This window comes from Bipolaris oryzae (genome assembly GCF_000523455.1).
Source record: "Bipolaris oryzae ATCC 44560 unplaced genomic scaffold scaffold_66, whole genome shotgun sequence".
In the NCBI taxonomy this organism is placed as follows: Eukaryota; Fungi; Ascomycota; class Dothideomycetes; order Pleosporales; family Pleosporaceae; genus Bipolaris; species Bipolaris oryzae.
In genome coordinates this window covers 46,177-66,146 of record NW_006911342.1, presented here as the reverse complement: position 1 = coordinate 66,146, position 19,970 = coordinate 46,177, and the positions used below count along the sequence as shown (strand labels likewise).

The 19,970-nt window shown below is 52.4% G+C and overlaps 5 protein-coding genes across 5 annotated transcripts; 4 read left to right on the top strand and 1 right to left on the bottom strand.

Annotated features, from left to right (window-relative positions):
* Positions 1-2,127: 2,127 nt before the first annotated feature.
* Positions 2,128-4,273, bottom strand: COCMIDRAFT_95489 (uncharacterized protein; the record flags this gene model as incomplete). The annotated part of the gene is made up of 2 exons (XM_007689856.1): positions 2,128-2,424; positions 2,480-4,273. 2 exons carry the CDS (start codon positions 4,271-4,273, stop codon positions 2,128-2,130), a joined length of 2,091 nt encoding a protein of 696 aa, XP_007688046.1.
* A 1,406-nt stretch (positions 4,274-5,679) lies between these two features.
* On the top strand, positions 5,680-6,171 carry COCMIDRAFT_95486 (uncharacterized protein; the record flags this gene model as incomplete). Its single annotated transcript, XM_007689855.1, has 1 exon — positions 5,680-6,171. A coding segment is annotated over one exon (492 nt), but the record flags the coding sequence as incomplete, so codon positions are not given.
* Positions 6,172-6,450: 279 nt separating this feature from the next.
* On the top strand, positions 6,451-14,339 carry COCMIDRAFT_5346 (uncharacterized protein; the record flags this gene model as incomplete). Its single annotated transcript, XM_007689827.1, has 4 exons — positions 6,451-6,481; positions 6,561-7,414; positions 7,480-11,829; positions 11,880-14,339. 4 exons carry the CDS (start codon positions 6,451-6,453, stop codon positions 14,337-14,339), a joined length of 7,695 nt encoding a protein of 2,564 aa, XP_007688017.1.
* A 2,153-nt stretch (positions 14,340-16,492) lies between these two features.
* COCMIDRAFT_95533 (uncharacterized protein) lies at positions 16,493-17,415 on the top strand (the record flags this gene model as incomplete). Its single annotated transcript, XM_007689854.1, has 2 exons — positions 16,493-16,907; positions 16,994-17,415. 2 exons carry the CDS (start codon positions 16,493-16,495, stop codon positions 17,413-17,415), a joined length of 837 nt encoding a protein of 278 aa, XP_007688044.1.
* A 925-nt stretch (positions 17,416-18,340) lies between these two features.
* On the top strand, positions 18,341-19,600 carry COCMIDRAFT_36816 (glycoside hydrolase family 17 protein; the record flags this gene model as incomplete). Its single annotated transcript, XM_007689842.1, has 1 exon — positions 18,341-19,600. One exon carries the CDS (start codon positions 18,341-18,343, stop codon positions 19,598-19,600), a length of 1,260 nt encoding a protein of 419 aa, XP_007688032.1.
* Positions 19,601-19,970: the final 370 nt, after the last annotated feature.

The window sequence follows — 19,970 nt, the reverse complement described above, 5'->3', positions numbered from 1 at the left end:
TTGTGACTTGTACACTCCCTCTAGCCCTCGGAATCGCGCAAAGACCTGTCTCCCATGTTCTTAGACGTGTATGGTTCTTGTTTGAGAACTTATCAGCAAGCATCGTGTTGGTTATGCTACACAAACAGAGCGCTCCTCCTTTCATATCATCTTGCCAGCTTGTTTTCCACCTGTGACAGCGTCCCGGCCGGTGCATGTGCAGCACGCTTGTAACCCGCGCGACGAGCCGGCGCCGTGCAGCCAGCGCCGTCTGTGAAGATGTGGATCAAGAGCTCAAAGCGGATGCGTGGAGACCCACACGATACCGTTGAGGAAGCGCCTTCGAGTGATGAGAGCCTATGGGACACCAGATTGAGAGTCACCAGCTCCCTTCCTCTAAATATATTCGGTACCCGACGGTTTTCTGCTATCGGCGACGGTAATGCAAATGCAAGGGCGGATCCACAGGTTTGGGTCTACCCAGCTCATTCGAACAGTGCACCCAACGTCATTTTCTCAAGAAACAAGACCAACAAGCCCACACTTTGCGTGCAACGCGTGCCTCGGAGTAAAGACGAGAGAGGCTATCGAATTTTGATCAGTACATGAAAGGCTTGAAGTGCAGCCAGAGCAAGAGATCATATACTGACTAAGATTGTATACGTGCCCCTCTCAAGTCCTCGGGAAGTGGATACCTGAAGCCATCTTTTCTACTCAAGTGATACGAGCTTGACAAACGGAGACTTGTCCGCTTCCTCGCGTGGTGCATGGGCGCTACCGAACCGATTACCGTGTCGCATAGGCTGCTGCGCAACTATCCGAATCGTCGTCCGGCTGTTAAAACATCCATGCTCGTGTAGTGGCCCCATGCCGATATCGCAGAGTCAGAGTCGACTGACTGCTGCCCAGCAAGTAGCAAAGGAACCAGGGAGTCCAGGGAACCCTGTAAGAGTGGCGCTTCAAGGTACCGTCATTCGTCAGTTGTCCACGCCATGCCTGCCTGTAAGGACTGTTCAAGAGAATTTTACATGTCGTGCGGCCGTTGGATGTCGCATGTTCATGGCACGCATGCGTCCATGCAATGGCTTATTCCAGTTCGTAGAGAGCTGCTTCAGCCTTGGTCCGTCATGACTTCAACAATGTTACTCGGTCCAACCTCATACCTGGATTCTGGATCTCCTCGCTACCACGATCGTAAAAAAAAAACGACAATGAGGCTGACCAAGCCCTTCCCAGTCGCATCTACAGCGCCGTACAACACGCAGAAACGATCAAGCCATGACATGTAAAAGGGATTCCATGGAGCCTCGACTCACTGCGTTCAGGATGATGTTGAGTAGTTGCCCCGCAGATGCTCAGGCGGTGGCGGGGAGTGACTGGCTCACGCCGACCTACAGTCAAGAAAGTCACTGTGGATGCAATGCGCGGTCAGGTAGATACAGAAAATGACACTTAACCGGGACTGTTGTGTAATGTCCTGTCGCAGACCTGAGGGTTGTGGCCTATATGACTATATATGCCTGCAACTTTGAGCAATTGGGGCCTGCCACGCGACAATCCTGGCACGCAAAGTAAAATGTTGGGGGCCGCCTCTAGGCCTTGTGCCCAGAGCAGTGCATAGATGATTATCGCGGCGCAGTCGTTGCTGAGAACCACGAGGGCCAAAGTGAACAGCTAGTCCCGGCTTGGCGTGTATGTATGCATAGTAATGGAAGTTGGTGGAAGAGATGAGGTTAAGGGGGAGCAACACCAACACAAGTCACTACATGAGCAGGACCAGTCAGTACCAGCAGTCACGCCTAGCGGAACTTGTCCATTTCACAGCAGAACGCCACTACATGAAACTGTGCAGAGTTCAATATCCTTATTCTGATACAGCACCTACATCAACCCTAGCCAGAGCGAGATAAGATACAGAGTACAGGCGTCATTATCTATCAAACGACGTCTTCGCATCGCAGGCTATGCCAAAGTACGCGTTCCAACAGCATTAAATGAACTTATTGCGCGACAAATCCAAACCCAAAAGGGCCCAAGACCAAATGTTGTTGTTAGATCAAACGCCGCCGTCCACTCCAGATCTAACCGTGAAAATGCATGTTCTAGAAGCCGTGTCCCCAGACGCCCTTTTATTTCCAGTCTCGCCTCTCATGACCAGACATCTTCCTGGTACTGATTTGATGCCCTCATGGCCTTTACAATCTCCTCACCCTTGGTCTCAGACACGTTTCGGTACTTGGAGATGATCTTGCCGAGCAGGGTGTTTACCTCACGGGCCATGTGTGCGGCATCACCGCAGACATAAAAGTAAGCCTTTTGCTCGAGCAGCTGGTTGAGGACCTCGCCATTCTCTTCAATCTTGTGCTGCACGTAGACCTTCTGGGGTCCATCTCGAGAGAAGGCTGTGTGCATTTCGAATTTGTCGCCGAGGTCTTGTTGGTATTGCTGCACGCCAAGTTAGTAAGAGGGCAACCGTCAAGAAAGAGTAACGTGAACTTACCTTCCACTCGTCAGCATACATGAAGTCTTCTGCTTGTTTCCTGCATCCAAAGAACAAAACAGTCTTGCCAACGTTCTGGCCAGCCTTGGCTTGCGCAGCTCGCTCTTGGATAAAGCCACGGAAAGGCGCGACACCGGTACCAGGGCCAACCATGATGATGGGCTTTGAGGGATCCGAGGGAAGCTTGAAGTTGGAGTGGCGGACATGCACTGGGACGTGAATACCATCGTACTTGTTGCGGGGACCGGTAATAGCGTAGTTGAGGCCATGGGGATCTGGGTTGGGGTCTCCGTGCTGCTTCTGTTTAAGGGCAAGCAGATAGTTGGTAGTGACACCTTTGAGAGCATATGGCGCGCCTGGCTTCTCGATGGACTCGACGACGGCAGTGATGGAGATCTTGTCTTTCTGTACCAACGAGGATGAGGAGATTGAGTAGTAGCGGGGCTGAATCTTGACCATGGTCTCAAAGAGGAAGGAAAAGGGGATCTTGTCCCAAATGGCGCCCTTTCCGGTAATCTCGAGGAGTTGTCCTAGGTTGAGGTTGCGATCGGTGACTTGCTCTTTGAAATAATCCCTGTCGCCACCAAGCTTTGTGATTTCAGCCTTGATGTCGTCGTTGGGAGCAAACTGGGCAATGACTGAGACGAGTTGACGAGACACAGCAGCGTTGATTTCAATGTGGTAGCGGATAGCGGCATCGTAGGTGGTCGGCGAAGGGAAGGGAACCTTTGCAGTGGGGTCGAGACCTTTGACGGCAATGACGGTATGACGCTTATCTTCCTTTCCGAGAACCTTGAACAAGCGATCGACTTCCTTGCCAGCGTTAGTAGGCCAGATGGCGATGTGATCACCAGTGGTGTAGGACAGGTTGGAGCCAGCGATACTGATTTCCATGTGCAGACAGTTTCGGTTAGGGTCAGAGAAGAGCTCGTGGGATTCGACAATAGGGGCAATGTAGGGGTTGTTGGCGTTGAAGGGGCCCTTTTGGTTTCCCTCGAGGTGGTTCTTGTTGGGCTCGCCGAGGAAGACGGTGTCGTCTTCGGGGGAGAGTTCTGGCTTCTCGGTGACCTCGAAGACGGGCTCGTACAAGGCTTCGCGCTCTTCCAAGCCCAGGTTTTCGGCAACGGCAGCCCACATGGGTTCCTTCCATGCGAGGAAATCCTCTTCCATGGTACCAGCACCATCGTCACCCTCACCAGCCGAGCCCAGGCGGGTAGCACCAAGCTTTGTCAAGAACTCGTCGACTCTGCGGACCATGACATTGTAGTGTTCGTATGTGTTGTTGCCGAGACCGAATGTGACGTACTTGAGTTTGCCGAGAGGCTTGTCGTTGATGCCGCCGCCCTCGGAAAAGGTGATGTCCTCGGAACTGATAAACTCGTAAAACTCGACGGCGTTGTCTGTGGGCTCGCCCTCGCCGTAGGTGGCCAGGACGAAGACGGCAAGCTTGTCTTCGGGGAAAGTATCGAGATTCTCAAAGTCGTATTCCTCGAGATCGGCAACCATGGTCTTGAGACCGAATCGTGACTGGCCCTCCTTGGCGATACGCGAGGCATAGTCCTCGGCGGTGCCCGTTTGGCTGCCGTAGAAGACAATGCAGTTCTTGTCCGTCTCGTTCATCTTCTCAATGAAGTTGCGGGACTTGCCCGCTTTGTCTGCGCCATTGGCCGAGGCCAGAGAGCTGCCGTATGGGTTGGCGGAGACGGCCCAGTAGGTGCCCTTTGTGAAGTAGGCGACGGTGCCGACGAGCAGGACGGCCAGCACGGCAATGTCGAGGGTATCGAGTTGGGCCATGGTGCTGGGAGAGGCGTTAGCAGGAGGCACGAGAGAAACGAGGGCGGAGGGGCAGCGCTGACAATGTTATCTCTCACTCGGCAACCGAAGGCGGGCAAGCGAGAGGGCAGTAGTATTTATGTACAGGCAACGTTGCAGCGGCCCTGGAGCATGGGCAGCGGCTGTCGGGGCCTGGGACTCAAACACAGTCTTCTGCAACCTGGTATTCGCCAGGCAATGTGTGACACTTACACCAGCACACGGAGGAGCGTGGGATGTAATACCTTTTTTTTCTTCCCCTCTGGCTAGGGGTCTGCGCGCGTTTTGTGCTGTGCAGTGTCCTGCTGACGAGGCGATCGTTAGGGCCAGATAGTGCCGTCACAGACAAGAGCCGGAGCCGATTCGTCCCGTCCCAGACTGGCTGCCATCTGCCACCACCGGCTATGGAGCCCTGGGTTTCCCGAAGGCGAAGCCCTCCCTGCCTGCCTGCTGGCCGCATTAGTGAAGAGGCCGCCGGTCGAGCAATGCCGACCAACGCTCACGCCAGACGATCGGTCACTGTCCGCAAGCCCGACAGTCGGCGCGGACGAAAGTGCAAGTCGAAATGCTGCTCCGCCAGAACAGGGCAGCCCTGGGCCCGCCTTGACCGGCGTTTACTACGTATGTCGATACGTACACAGTAGTAGTACTATACGCGTGCGAGCACTGCTTGCCGCCAAACTTGCCTGGCCCGTACACACGTACTAGGTATTGGACACTTAGCTGCTTACGTACACACATAGGTAGCTACTAGCACGTACACGTCTATGCCTACCACTCACACTACCTACTTACTGCAAATAAGCATCTGACCTGATTAGCTGCTTGGCTGTTATAGTCCTAGTGGCAAGCTCACCACCCCCGGCGGCAGCCAAGTCATTGGACAACAAGCCTGGTTTTTTGTTGACATCAATCATCTCCGAAGATTGTGCTTCTCGGCCACTCGAGTGATCCAGCTGGGCAACATGCAGTGTGAGTGCGACAAGTCGACGGCTTTCCGCTCTAAAAATACCGTGTAGCATACATGTCGACATCTGTCGGCGTAGTGTACATATACCAACAACATACGTCAGTTTACTAAGCACCCAATCGGGGCTGGCGTCATCACCCGCTGTCTGCAGCAAAGCAGCAATTTTTTGCCAATTTCACATGCCAGTGTGCGACTAAGTACTAAGCCCGACTGCCCAAGTTTGGCAAACTACCGTCTTCCCATGGCAGACTTGCCTGGCTTCGATCGGGTTCGATCGGGTTCGTCCGTTTACATACACTCACGTACCCGCTATTAATTACGGAGAGTAGCGAGCCGCCGATTTCCCTGTGCGTGCACGGTAATAGACCTCATGGGGCTAGTGCTTCGGAGAATGGACGGATCTAAGTGTGGATAGGTTTCATTTCCTGTAATACGCATAGTGAGTAAGTCCTTACTTACTTACATACATACATATGTACGCACATACGTATACCTCTTTCCAGTCGTGTTCGAGACTGCCCGTGGAGCACTTCAGTCTACTTACTTGTACCACTACTGCTACAACGTAGTAAGGGAGGGGGCTGTCAGCCAGCCAGCCAGCCAGCCAGCCAGCCAGCCCGAGGTTCTAGTTCTAGTCCGGCCAATTCACGTGACGCTCCTCTCGTCCTCCTCTGTCTGTACCCAGCCAAGGCACGCAGTCGATGACGGCCTGCAACCCGAGCAGGATGCCTCTCACGTGCACTTCAACGCCGCGGTGCCGGCCCTTGTCCTCTCGAGGCCGCGTCCCAAGCTTGTGCTTGCATGGCCAAATTGGTCCTCCACGTGGGATTGCACATTAAATCCGGATGGATCTCCAGAGCCGCGACGCTGCCGGAGCGCCATTGATGATCGTTGCCGCCAAATGGGCTAGCCGTCAGGCACAGGGCAAGGGTCTACCCACTCCCTCGACCCCAAAAGACATCAATGACAGCCAGCGCGTCCCCCTCACCCGCCCTGCCTTTGTTGTCGTGACCCTCTGGCGACGGGCTGCAAGATCCTCCGTCAGACGTGGAAGATGCTGCACGGCAAGTCGGCGCCATGTGTAAGTAACTTTCTCCCCCCGTCCACCCCCTGTGACTCTCTAGGCGTCCCCAACCCGGGACACGGTACCGTGAAACACCCTCCCCACACGGCTCGCCTCTGGACTACTATGCCGGCCCTCTGCTGTGCCATGCTCGGCCGTAGATGGTCGTCGAGACGACTTTACTGCTTTGTTGCAACTGCTTTGTGCTGACCCGTCCTGTGCCTGTTAATCAGCAGCGTTTCCTCTCTTGCAAGCCCGGCCACCGGCTGGGAATGTGTCGCACCATATAGACCATCACCCCTCGTCGGCCTCACGCGAGCCCAGCCAGACGCGTGGAAGGGCACTGACAGCCTCGTCACGAACAATTACCTCCCGCTCACAGACGCCCGCCGTAAAAGGCGCAAGTAGCAATTCGAGCCCCGACCGCACCCTGGCCACACTCGAACGCAAGCCCTCGGGCTCTTACGCCCACAATCGCAACACCTCCATCGTGCACGGCATCCAGCACTCGCGGAACACCAGCTTTGTCAACTCGCCCGCCACAAGTCCCCTGAGCCCCCAAATCATTGCCGCCGCCGCCGGTGCCACCATCGATGGAGCCGTCATGTCGCAAGAATCCATAGCCGATGCCTTTGCTGCAAACGGCATGCAACCTGGCTCCGGGATTCCCTTTGCAAGCCCTCCCCTCCAGCCAGTCCATGCCGATGGCTATGCTCCCCTGCGCAAGCCTGAGCGGGCGCCCAGTTCGAGATCCTCGCGCAAAGGCCATAACCACCACCGCTCTCAATCCCGCCACCCACAGCACCCCCATGAGCTCAAGACAGTGGGCGAATATGCCCTACACCACCTCTTTAATTCCTTCATCAGCCAGGCTGAGCACAAGATCAACCAATGTACAACAGAAAGAGGTCAGCCCGAGGCAAAGGTTGAAGGCGTTTGCGGTCCTGGGGTAGACCCAACCTTTGACCAGCTTATAGCCGCCCTGGGTCATATTGCTCGCCAGAAGCCCAAGCCCCTAATCGACACCATAATGCTATGGCGCAAGGCAAAGAGTGAGGAGGCGTCCAAACAGCGCACCCAGCTGCTCAATGTAGGCCCTCCCCCCCCCCCTCGAATTGACTTTTGAGAGACGACGACCTTACTGATGTATCCAAGGCACGGCAAGCCAGTCCAATACCCCATCCCCACCCCGCCCTATCCCGGCGAAACACCGAGTCGACGCAACAGCCAGACAGCCAGCCCCCGGCCTCGGTAGCATCGCCCGCTGAGCACATTCTTGCACTACAGCATACCGTGACGCAGGCTGAGCAACGCTCCACCGTCTCCACATATATCCTCTGTCGTGTCTTGATTGAGATCATGACCCAGACCGATCTTCAGAATCTCACGTTCGAGATGGCCGATCGCCTTCTGGGTCTATTCTATGGCCAACTCAGCACGGTAGACCCAGACTTGGTGGATGTCTCGTCTCTCAACCTCGCTAATTGGACTATTTATAGCCAGCTGCTTGGTGTACTGAGCGGACTCATCTTCGAGCAAGTGCAAGAGAAATTCATTGCCGACTTGAAAATGGTGGATAGTCATTTAGCTGCAAAGAACCAGTACAACAGGGATCATGAGGCAAAAGGCGCCTTGTTGATCCGCGCGCTAAGGCACATGAAAGTTGAGTCTTACCCCGAAGAGGTCTGGGACCGGACGTGCGACTTCATGCTTTCAATGGCAAAGCTCTTTACCAGTGCCCATGGACAGCCGGTCAAGTATGCTTACTGCCAAGTGCTGAGGGAACTGCTACTCCGCATCGCTTCGAAAGCGACCGTAGAGCTCAATACACCCAAGTGGAAGGCCGTGATCGAGCTTATGAAGCAGCGCGCTGCCATATTGCTCGGCAAACCCAAACATTGGCATGAAGCCTTCCCACTCATGGCTGCGATCCTGTGTGCATCTCCTACTGACATATTTCTTTCCCAATGGCTCGCACTGGCCCTGTCGACTCAGCCCCGGCTCAAGGAACGCACAACTAGACCTATTGCCCTTCGTGGCATATGTCGACTCGTGTGGACCTACATATACCGACGAGGCACCGAGGCTCCCAATGTTGCTGTGCGCCGACTAGACGAGATCATACGGATGGTGTTCCAGCCTGGAAGAAGATCGTATCTTTCCACCGAACCTGTGATAGCGGAACCTTTGATACAGCTCACGCGCATCATTGGCTACAGGTACCAAGACCTTTGCTTCAAGACAATTGTATTTCCCCTTCTCAACTCGGACATGTTCACGTCAAATCGAGAACTGCGCGTCGAAAATCTCGAGCCCGAGCGTATGGTCATTGGAATTCGCTCATTCCTTGCCATCATGGCAGACCTGGAGAACACTGAGCAGCCGCCTTTTCCACTGACGTTTGATTACGATCCCAATGCATTGTCAAACGAGCTACCTGCGCTTCCCAGTAGCCCGCGGCCTCTACAACCACTGCCTATAAAGTCTAGCCTGCTCAAGGAAGAGCGTCTTTCGCGTCCCGTTGACTTTAGCGGTTTTACCGAGGTGGCGAAAGAGCACTATGTCCGATTTTGTAAAATTTTGGGCGAGATCACCATTATTTGCGATAATGCATTTGGTGGACAAGCCGTTCTGGACGAGAAGTTCTCTGTACAGACACCAAAAACACCCATGGCGGACGCTTTTAGCTTTGGTCGTCGCGAAGATAACCTAACCACTACAGATCCTCGGCAAGGGTTTTATGATCTACTACACGTAGCCGTCCAGGCTTTGCCTCGTTGCTTGTCCCCGCACATCCCGTTCAACTCTCTCGTCAATCTTTTATGCACGGGAACGGCGCATGTTCAAGGAAGCATCGCAGTATCATCGGCCCAGTCCTTGAAGTCTATAGCACGACAATCTCATGCTCAACAAGTTACAATCGGGTTTGCACGATTCATCTTCAATTTCGACGACCGGTATGCTACAATGTCTGACGGTGGCATGCTCGGTCCCGGGCATATTGAGAACACATTGAAGCTCTATGTCGAACTGCTTCAGATATGGATCGAAGAAATCAAGCGAAAGACACGCAAAGCAGCACTGGACACCCCAGATGATGGCTCTGGCAATCGCGCTGCTCAGCTTGACCTTTCATCGGTATGGGCTCATGTCGAGGAGGTCGAGTCTCATGGTATTTTCTTCTTGTGTTCACCTTCCCGCCGTGTTCGTTCTTATGCCGTTACCGTACTCCGCCTCATCACCGAGTTTGATACAGCTCTTGGAGGCTCAAACACTAGGATCATTCGCGTCATGGAGGGCAGCCCGCAGAGAGTCCTTGATATTAGTGACGACACATTGTCTTTAGCAGAGCGGAGTCGCCTACAACGCGGTATGCGCAAAAGCAACGTACAGAGCACACTCGTCGAGCTGTGTAGTAGTGATATACCCTACGACTCCACTTTATGGTTCAAGATTTTTCCAAACCTGGTTCGAATCAGTTTTGAGATTTGTCCTTTTGCTGTCACGCTCACTCGGGACATTGTTTGCGCAAGACTATCTCAAATGTATCGAACTCTATCTTCCCTGGCTGAAGGCCAACGTTCAACCCCATACTCGCCCCACGAGCCCGCCAGTAACAGACCCAGTGGTCGCCTTGCTTCCACGGCGCCGGAGATTGTAGTCGAGCAATGGAAACTCTACCTTATCTTTGCGTTTACCACATTGACCAGCTTGGGTCCAACAGCCACTTCAGCCACGCAGGGACATCATTCACGGAAGAGCTCCAAGTCTTCACAGACGAGCACGACTAAATTGCACACTGCTACAGAACTGTTTTCCAAGGTCTTGCCATTCCTCTCCGTGGAAAATGGCGCCATACGAGATGCTGCTGTCATCGGCCTTGGGTCTGTCAATCTCAACCTCTACCGCACGCTACTAGAGTCCCTTCAAGGGATTGTAGCAGCTTGCTCAGAGGAGGCCAAGATGCGTCTGGGCAACCACAACAGAACCATCAGCAACCCGCGGCCGATGAACTACCGAACCGACCATCTTCGAACCGAGATTACGCATGTATACAAGCTGACAGCGCAACATTTTCTAAAGTCACCTGAGGCCTACAATGATGAGTGGATCATCAACAACCTGATGAACTACACCAAGGACCTTAGGATCTTTCTCAGCGACGCGGAAGTTCAGCTCGAAGCACGGTATCAGAAGCTACGCACGCATTACTGTGGCCTAGTGGAAGTTCTTTTTGTGGGTATCAACAAAACAGCAGACCCTCTGCACTGGATGCCATTCCAGGCCCGAAAAGCTGCCTTTACATTGATGGAAGACTGGTGCGGGTACTCTGCGAATCAACATCAAGTTCGGCAGCGTGAGGAACAGATGCGCCGTACCATTCTCGACCGGGAACTAGACACAGCCAACAAGGGCAGTGCGACAGCAGCGCTTGAAATTGAGAAACGGGACCTTCGGACCGCCGCTTTGAGCGCCATGGCTGCATTGTGTGGTGGGCCGGTCAGTATTACGACCGATAGCAAGGTTTTGCTACAGTTCGATGTCATGCGCATTCTTTCTTGGATACAAAGTATCTTCGAGACACCTAGTGACCGGACGCACGCTATTGGTCGCCGGGCGCTTTCAAACCTGATTCTTCACAACCGCGAGCATCCATTTCTGCTGGATAAAGCAATCGAGATGTGCTACCTCGCTCCCTCTGGGAAAGCCCTCTACAGCTATTTCTCAGTTGTCACCCAAGTTCTTACACAACATGAAGACTACACCTTGCCGTTCTGGAAGGTGCTCAGTGCGGGCCTGTATACACTGGGCCATGAGAACAGCGAGATACGTATGAAGTCTGCTCGGTTGCTGCGAACACTCGAAGCACGTGAGGGAAAGAATTCCAAGCTACAAGACCTCGACATCAGCATTTCGGACAAGACAGTAGCTGTGTACAAACTTGCACAGTTCGAAACGTCACGTAGGCTGGCCAAGCAACATGCTGAGCTCGCGTTTCTGGTCTTCTCGCAGTTCTCCTACTATTTCAAAGATCTTCAACCAGATCACAAACGCAACATGGTCGCCGCTATGCTTCCCTGGGTACAATCAGTCGAACTGCAAGTCAATCCGGATGGAGGACCAACGGCAAATTCCTACATGCTGCTAGTCAACCTTTTTGAGATCACTTTCACTTCTGGTAATGTTCTGCATAATGAAATCCAAGCCCTCTGGCAAGCACTGGCAACCGGACCTTACGGTGGCAACGTCCAGTTGATCCTGAACTTCGTCATCAACCTCTGCTTGGATAGAAGAGAGCAGAACTATGTCGATTACTCCAAGCAGATTGTCGTCCACTTGTCTACTACACCCGCTGGCCTGAAGGTAGTCGAGTTTCTGCTGCTACAGATCAACCCCAGATCTATGGTAAGCGAAAAACGCGAACCTTCGCCACCGCCGCCTGATGCTCTGAATCTTCCATACCTGGCCGATCTCACAAAGGTCTTGCCTAGCAGCAACAAGCAGGTCCGTATCCACCTCAATTCCTGTATGATTACAACACTAACCTCCAATAGTCGGGCTTCGCTTTGGGCCAGGTTTGTCTAATCTTGCTGGTAGATCTGATGGTGTCTCCTGTTGAGGTTGCAAAAGAGCACATTCCTCTGCTTCTGCAGGTGGTCCTAGTCCTCTGGGATCACTATACACCTGTTGTGCAGGACCAGGCTCGCGAGATGCTTGTGCATCTAATTCACGAACTTGTCATTTCGAAGATTGAGGATGACACACCGGGCATTGACAAGAGGTCTATCGAGGACTTTGTTGAGGGCATTCGACAACGCGATAGCAAGGTTGTGTGGAGTTACGATGACGAAAACGGCAAAGCTGCGGTCGACTCAACCACAAAAGTTCCTGAGCCAATGGAGTACGTTTCCGGAGAGGTGATGAGGTTCTTTTCTTTTGCCTACCCTGGGTTAAGAGAAGCATGGGGAAGAGTGGCACTGAACTGGGCAACTTCCTGCCCTGTTCGACACATTGCATGTCGATCATTTCAGCTTTTCCGCTGTATTCTGAGTTCGCTCGATCAGCAGATGCTTTCTGATATGCTGGCAAGACTTTCGAACACGATATCAGACGAGGAAAGCGACATTCAGACCTTTTCGATGGAGATACTCACAACACTGAGAACCATTATTGAGGCACTGACACCAGAAGATCTCATCCAATATCCACAGCTCTTTTGGACGACATGTGCCTGCTTGGACACGATACATGAGGGCGAGTTCATGGAGAGCTTACTCATGCTAGACAGGTTTCTGGACAAGCTTGATCTGGGCAACGAGGATGTCCTCCGGATATTAGAACAAAGTTGCCCGGAAAAGTGGGAAGGGAAGTTTGAGGGCCTGTCGCAGCTCACGTACAAGGGCATCCGATCAAGTCTATGTCTGGATCGCTCTTTACGGATCCTGGAGCGATTGGTAGTCTTGCCTTCCAGCCGTATTGTGGGCGACGACAGCCGACTGATGTACACCGTCCTCGGAAACTTGCCAAGGTTTTTACGTTCGTTTGATTCCTCCGTACACAGCAGTAATGCAAGAGCTACTGCTGAAGTGCTTGCCCAAGTCGCTGAGCAGCAGTATCAGTATACACTACTTACGGAAGCCCTGACTGCCTTTGCAATGGGAAGGTATCGTCATGAAAGGGATTTTCTTGCGCAGACCATATTGGCAATACGTTCATCATTCTTTCCTGATCATGAGTTTGGCTGCTTGGTCTTCCTTCTTGGTCTGTTGATGAACAAGATTGACTGGATGAAGATCAACACAATGGAGGCCCTGTGTCTCCTGCTTCCGGAAATTGACATGCGCAAACCGGACATGGCATTGAAGGGTTCCGATCTCTTTTCACCACTCTTGCGACTCTTGCAAAGCGCATACTGCCCGCAGGCATTGAAGGTCCTCGACTTTGTTATCAATCTCAACATGACCAGCACGCTCGCACCGTTCGACAAGCAGCACATACGTATGAGTATGGCAGGCTCTCATTCGACCAGAGGGTACAAGAAACAGTTCGAAAAGACGCAGTCTCTTTATGGTATTCCTGAAGAGAGTGGATGGTCGATTCCAATGCCTGCTCTGCATTCACAGTTGACGAGAGCAAATGTTCATGCTGTTTTCTATACTTGCGGCAACTTTGGCGAACTGCATGCGCCACATACGGAGACACCCAAGGTGGAGTTCCGCCAAGAGGAATTCCCTTTTAGTCCATTGTCCGATTACCACCGAACTGCAACCATGACATCCGAAGACACCCGTGGTGAGAGTCACATCGGGGAGCTGGTCATGAAACTAGACAGCCTCGACGACTTTTTCGAAGACGATGATGATGCTGAGACGCTAACTGATTTGCCCAACTTTTCATCTTTGGGACGTTCTGCAAATGGATCATACGCTCACGACATGCGCGAAAATCTATACGACCAGCAGACGGCGCCCATCTTGCACAAGTCCCTGACGCGTAACGCTTCGGTGACATCATTCCAATCTGGATTCATTTCTGACGTAAAACTTTCACCGGCTCGGGACCCTGGTGTCATGACACCAGGTGCTTTCAGCTCCTTTGCCGGCCCTGCCAATGCTGCTTTTCCTCCGGCAGGCAATCCTTCACGCCCAGGCGGTCTCCATGCTCGTTCTGTAACTTCGCCGTCCGCGCCAAACCAACCCCAGCGTATTTCCCCATCGCTTTCATCCACTGCCTTGGATGAACAGAATGAGACCTTCTCCGACGATGAATATGCCACCGGCCGATCGAATAGTACCGACAAGGCTAATACGTTTCATCTTGACAATATGGTTAAGCCTATAGCACAAGATGCGAGGAGCCGGTTCAGAAGCGGCATGCGTAGGCTTACTGGAGGGGGCGGCGACAAAGACAGTGCCAAGACGAGAGAAGCAATCAAACTGGCTCTGCAGAAGAGCCCTCAAGTACCCAAGGTGCCCGACATCTACCTCGTCAACCCCAAGAGTGCGGATCTTTGAGGTCCTGTAATAGGGAGATGAGGAATCTGCTTTTTTTTCTCTTCATGATAGCAAACTAGGGTGTGACAAGATGTGCATGTGTACATTGCATAAGAACGGTATGGATGGTTTACGGACAAAAGCGAATACGAAACGCAATGTTTTTGGAGCAATTTGAGTTTCTCAATGGAGAAGAAAGATGAGAAGAGATGCAGACTGTTGCATGCTGGTGTGCGTAGTTCATCTTCTCTCTTTCTTTTCATGTTGTAAAAGATACCTGACGCACTTGTGGTACTTACTCTCTTTCTCTGTCTCTCTCTCTCTCTCTCTATTTTTTATATTTTTGCTTAATTGCTTGTTAGCTTGCTTGCGAGATACCATGGTGCCTGTTTCCGATAAATGATATTTAATTGTTACCTTTCTGACGCTGACTTGATTTCGATGCTTACGTTGTGATGGTTATGATTCTGTGAGACGAAGAGATGAGAAGGTGAATGGGTAGGTCGATCACAGTTGATTGTCTCGCGCAGCGAGATCGTACTCTTGTGCCGAATAGAGTTCTCATATGCTTGGCTTTCCCCTGAGGCATTTCTCTGCAATCACAGTTACGCTCTGGACATAATGACACGGCGGGATGCAGAAGCGAAGTGTGGCTGTTGGGGCCGGGACGGCGGGGAAGCGATGCATTGCATGATTTGCACTAGGGGCACGAAAAGGGAAGTGTGGGGAAGCGCGTATAGTATGAGCATAAGGAGTGTGTGCGCACGATAATTATCGTGTATATATGCATGTCACAGTGTGACATAAGAGCATATAGGCCTGTAAGCACCATAGTAAGGACGAGGGGTGCAAGTGCCGAGACATTGTTTTGATGCAGAATTTGTATCTTTTTTCAGAGCCTAGATGGCCAAGATACAAAGTTTGGCGGCATTGTTTCGTAGCACATGTGTAGTATACACTTGGCAAACGATGCCCAGGCGCAAACATTGATGGCCTAGCACTTTCCACTAGTTTGTCAACTCATTCTGAGACCAATATGAAGACGATGGTATTGATATAAAGTTTGCGCGGAGACCATTTTCTACATCTACTGTGTAGATCCTGTAACGCAGGGAAAGCGAAACACGAGACAATGTCGGGCTACGACAACTTTATTGCGGACTGACTTCGGAGCCATAACGTGTAGCTTTCAGTAGAAGGGAAAAATGGCGTCACCGTTTTTCCAGGGACGAGCGGGCTGACGGTTTGCAGAAACAAAAAAGAAATGTGAAGAAAGCAAAAAAAAAAAAGCAGGAAAGGCATGGTAAAATAAAGTGCCATGACCCGTGTCTGACAGGGCATTTGACGATCCTGGCATCCCGCTGTTGTGTGGACACCTCCCGGGTTGAGACATGGGCGCCCCCCTACCAAGCTGACCAAAACCGTTGAACTAGGGCAGTCTCGCAGATTGCAGTGACCGAACCCGATTCATAGTGGGCGAGCTGCATATCTCGAAGCGGTAAGCTAGGGTCTATCTCGGATGTTAATTGAAACCGTGGCGCTGACGATATGAGTCCAATGTAAGGCCATGGAAGTGCGAGGCTAGCATTTCCATGGCCCTGCCGTCTGCAACGCGCTAGAGTGACAAACACAAATCGGAGCGACGACACACACACACAGACCTCGTCATCGGCGGTGGCGTTTGTACCAGGACCATTCTACATACCCCACGATGTTAGTGCGTCGCACTGTGCTGTGACTGAGTGACAATTTGAACCGGCGTGGCTGAAATCTAGGCGCAACTCGCCGGAAACATGTCTTTGCCGAAACACATGCTCACCGCTGTGACGAAACGCATTTTGGTGCTGACTATCCCAAGGCCCGAGCAATGTCATATTTGTCACATGGACCACAGGACTTGCTGGCATCAGACCCATGCACTGATATTGCGTTCTTATGGGAGCCCGGGGGGATAACCTACATATATTTGCAAGTCAAGCGACACACTTTCCCACGGCGATTTCAAGACATCTCTTTTGTTTATTTTATTTTTTTTCCTTTTACCTTTCCCCTCGTTTTGACAACGCTTTTACATCTGCATGCAGATAATTCAAGAAAGACTTTTTTGAGAAGAAGAAACTCAGACTCATACCACAAGAAAAAGAAACATAATACATACCACACCAAACGCCACCATGCCGACCGCAATCGAACATCTCGGCGCAAAGATTTATCTTATTCACACACCACAATTGCATCGACCGTTCCTGACCACTGTACCCTTCATTGCCGGCGACTTTGTGTCATGGGGATATCGGGTCGACCAACATGCATCAAACTCTCCGTACATTGCTGAAATACGCGAGCGCGAGAAGAAGCAGCATGCAAACCGCAAGGGACGAGAAGTGAGCCAGAGGACCAAATTGATGGAAATATGGGCACACGAAATCATTGAGAGGAAAAAGACCGAAAGAGAAGCGAGAAGACAGAATTCCAGACGAGGAGAAACAACAAATGTGGAAACGAGCAATCCATACATGCACACAGATCCTAGGATGAAGAAAACAGGAGACTTTGTCCAGGACTTCCTCGGCGGCATCGTCGAAGTCGGTGAGTTGCAAACCATGCAAAAAAGAAAAGAAAAGAAAAGAATAAAATCATAGGAAGATTGCTGACCAAGAGAAAAAAACAATTAGGAAACGAAGATATCCTAGAAATCCCAGCATCAAAGAAAACCCCAGAGATAGTGCCCGAGACATTGCGAATCCGCGACCACATCCGCTACCTGTACGCCATCCGCTACGTGCCCAACGCACCCTTGCCCGACTGGGCGCATCCGACCGTCACCTACGCCGACATGGTGGTGCTAGAGTACCGACCGCAAAAGAGCGACATGCACGACCACTTTCTGCGTGCGCTGGGCAAGGCGATAGGGAAAGACGAGGGTCGGATGGGCAAAGTGGAAACGTGCGTCAAGACGGGGGCGATGCGGGTGTCGCTGTGGATTGATGTTGGGGATGTGATTGGCGAGTGGGCGATGAGCAGGCAGGGAGATGTGGAAGATAGAGATCCCGTGCCCAAGTACGAGAGGGGAGAAGGACCACCGGCGTATATTTAGAAGGGATGGCATGGAATGGGATGAACAGATGGATGGATTGCATAGATGGGATGGGTTTTTTTTTGCATAATACCGATAATGCTTAATTCCCATTTTTTTCACATGTAGATGTAAATGTACATAAGCTGTAGCCACAGTGTATGTATGTATGCATATGTGTGTGTGTGTGTGTGTACTGTTGTTGACTAAATCGTCTGTTACTGGAAGGAAGAATTGCATCGAGTAAATATTTAAATCGGTGGCTTCTCGTACTCGTGTAATGGGCAAAGGCTACGATCGCTCGGGCAAAATGACCGCATTTAATGCGTCGCCGGTGGTATTTTGGTCACATCCCCAGGGAACGCATCGCCAAAGGGGCAAGTGTAGGAGCCAAAAGCGTGTCTAGTTGGTGGGCAGCGCAGTCGTCGTCATCGCGTCAGCCCGTGGATTCATGCAATGTCCGAAAGCCATCGAGTGGTATTTTAGCCGGGAGCAGTCAATCATGTGTTTGCTGGGTGAATGGAGTGAGGATGTATTGGGGGCCAGCGGTGGAAAGACTGCAGGCTTGAAGCACAGTCATCCACACGGCGTTTCAGAGGCGTGGCTATGCATTGGCGATGGTCCCAAAATACGAATAAACACACCCCCTAAATGTCCGCGCCAAGGAATGACTGAGCAGTGGCGCCGCTGCAAGGCTTGCCGCCAGCCAATCACAGCGCGCAGCTGCCTGGTAGCGCAATGACGGGTGTCAGGGCGGGCGTGAATGGGTGCGGGCCCTAAAACTAAGTGGGGCGGCGCCCTCAGCTCTCGACTATTCCCCGGTTCTTGCTATACTTACCATTTATCCTTCTCCCTCTTCTTCCTTGCCTTTTCCCACACTCACTTTTCTGCATTTTCCGTCTTGAACCCTAGTCACTCACTTGCCATTTTTTTTCCCATACTAAACATGCGTTTCACAACTGCTCTTGTTCTTGCGGCGACCGCTGTCACCGGCGCCGTCGCCCAGGACTCCTTTGTCCTTGGTTTCAACTCTGGCGCTACTGACGACAAGGGCAAGGCAAAGACTCAGGCCGATTTCGAGAAGGAGTTCAAGACTGCCCAGAACCTCAAGGGTGCACCTGGAAAGTTCAACACCATCCGTCTCTACTCCAACATCCAGGCGGGTACCACCGATACCCCTATTTCTGCCTTCCCAGCTGCCATTGCCACAAACTCCAAGCTGCTCCTTGGTGTCTGGGCCTCGGGTACCGACAGCATCGACAATGAGCTCAAGGCCCTGAGCTCCGCCGTCGAGCAGTACGGCACCAAGTTCACCGACCTCATTGTCGGTCTCTCCATCGGTAGCGAGGATCTCTACCGTGTCTCCGAGCCCGGTATCAGGAACAAGTCCGGTGTTGGCAACAGCGCCGAGAAGATTGTCGAGTTCATCAAGGACGCCCGCAAGAAGCTCGAGGGCACCCCTCTGAGCGGCGTCAAGATTACCCACGTCGACACCTGGACCGCCTGGGTTAACGAGTCCAACAAGGCCGTCATTGACGAGATTGACTTCCTCTCCGTCAACGCTTTCCCCTTCTACGAGGTCGAGCACGACAACAATGTCAAGAACGGCGGCAAGCTTTTGGCCAGCGCCATCGAAGCCACCGAGGGTGTTGCAGCAGGCAAGGAGGTCTGGGTCACCGAAACTGGTTGGGCATACACCGGCCCTGACTTTGGCGCCGCCGAGTGCACCGTTGACAACCTCGAGTACTACTGGAAGAACGTCGGCTGCGCTCTCTTCAACAAGAGGAACGTCTTCTGGTACACTCTCCGTGACGCCAACCCAGCCAACGAGGTCAAGTTCGCCATCACCGACAACCTGTCCACCACTGCCCGTTTCGACCTCACCTGCGACAAGGATGTAACCCTTCCCTCCGCCTCGGCCGGCAACACCACCCACACCAACGGTACCTCCTCCACTGGCAACTCTTCCAGCGGCAACTCGACCAGCAGCACTGGCAGCGGCAACGGCACCAGCACCTCTGGTGGAAACAGCAGCAACGGTGGCAGCAGCGGAAGCGGTAGCGGCAGCGGTAGCAGCAGCAGCGGTGCTAACGGCGCCAGCCCATCATCTCCTCCTGAGAGCAACAGCGCCAGCTCCATCTCCCTTGTCAACGCCATGGCCATGGGTCTCTCTGCTGTCTTCGCCGCCGCCGCTTGGGCTTTGTAAGCGCGATTAGCACAACGAGATTCGTTTAGATACTAGACTTCCTTTATGTTAGTACCAAAAGTAAACGGTCGCGTTCGTGGTCTGGGGTGGGAGTTGGAGTCGTCTGCGAACACTTGTACCAGTTTGAGCGACTGGCTCGCAAGCCTATGTCTTTGTAATATATCCCTAGAAATGGAAGGCCAGTCATTGTTGTCGTCAAATTGAATATTTTCGAATCGGTTCATATATTGAATGTTGTGCTCGTGGTGATTGTGATGTGTGTGAGAGAAGAAGAAGAAGAAGAAGAAGAAGGGGAGAGACGTTACTGATGGCGTAAGAAGTAGATATAAGCCGCGCCTACCTGTCTGCCTGCCCCACTTGTCCAAGACGC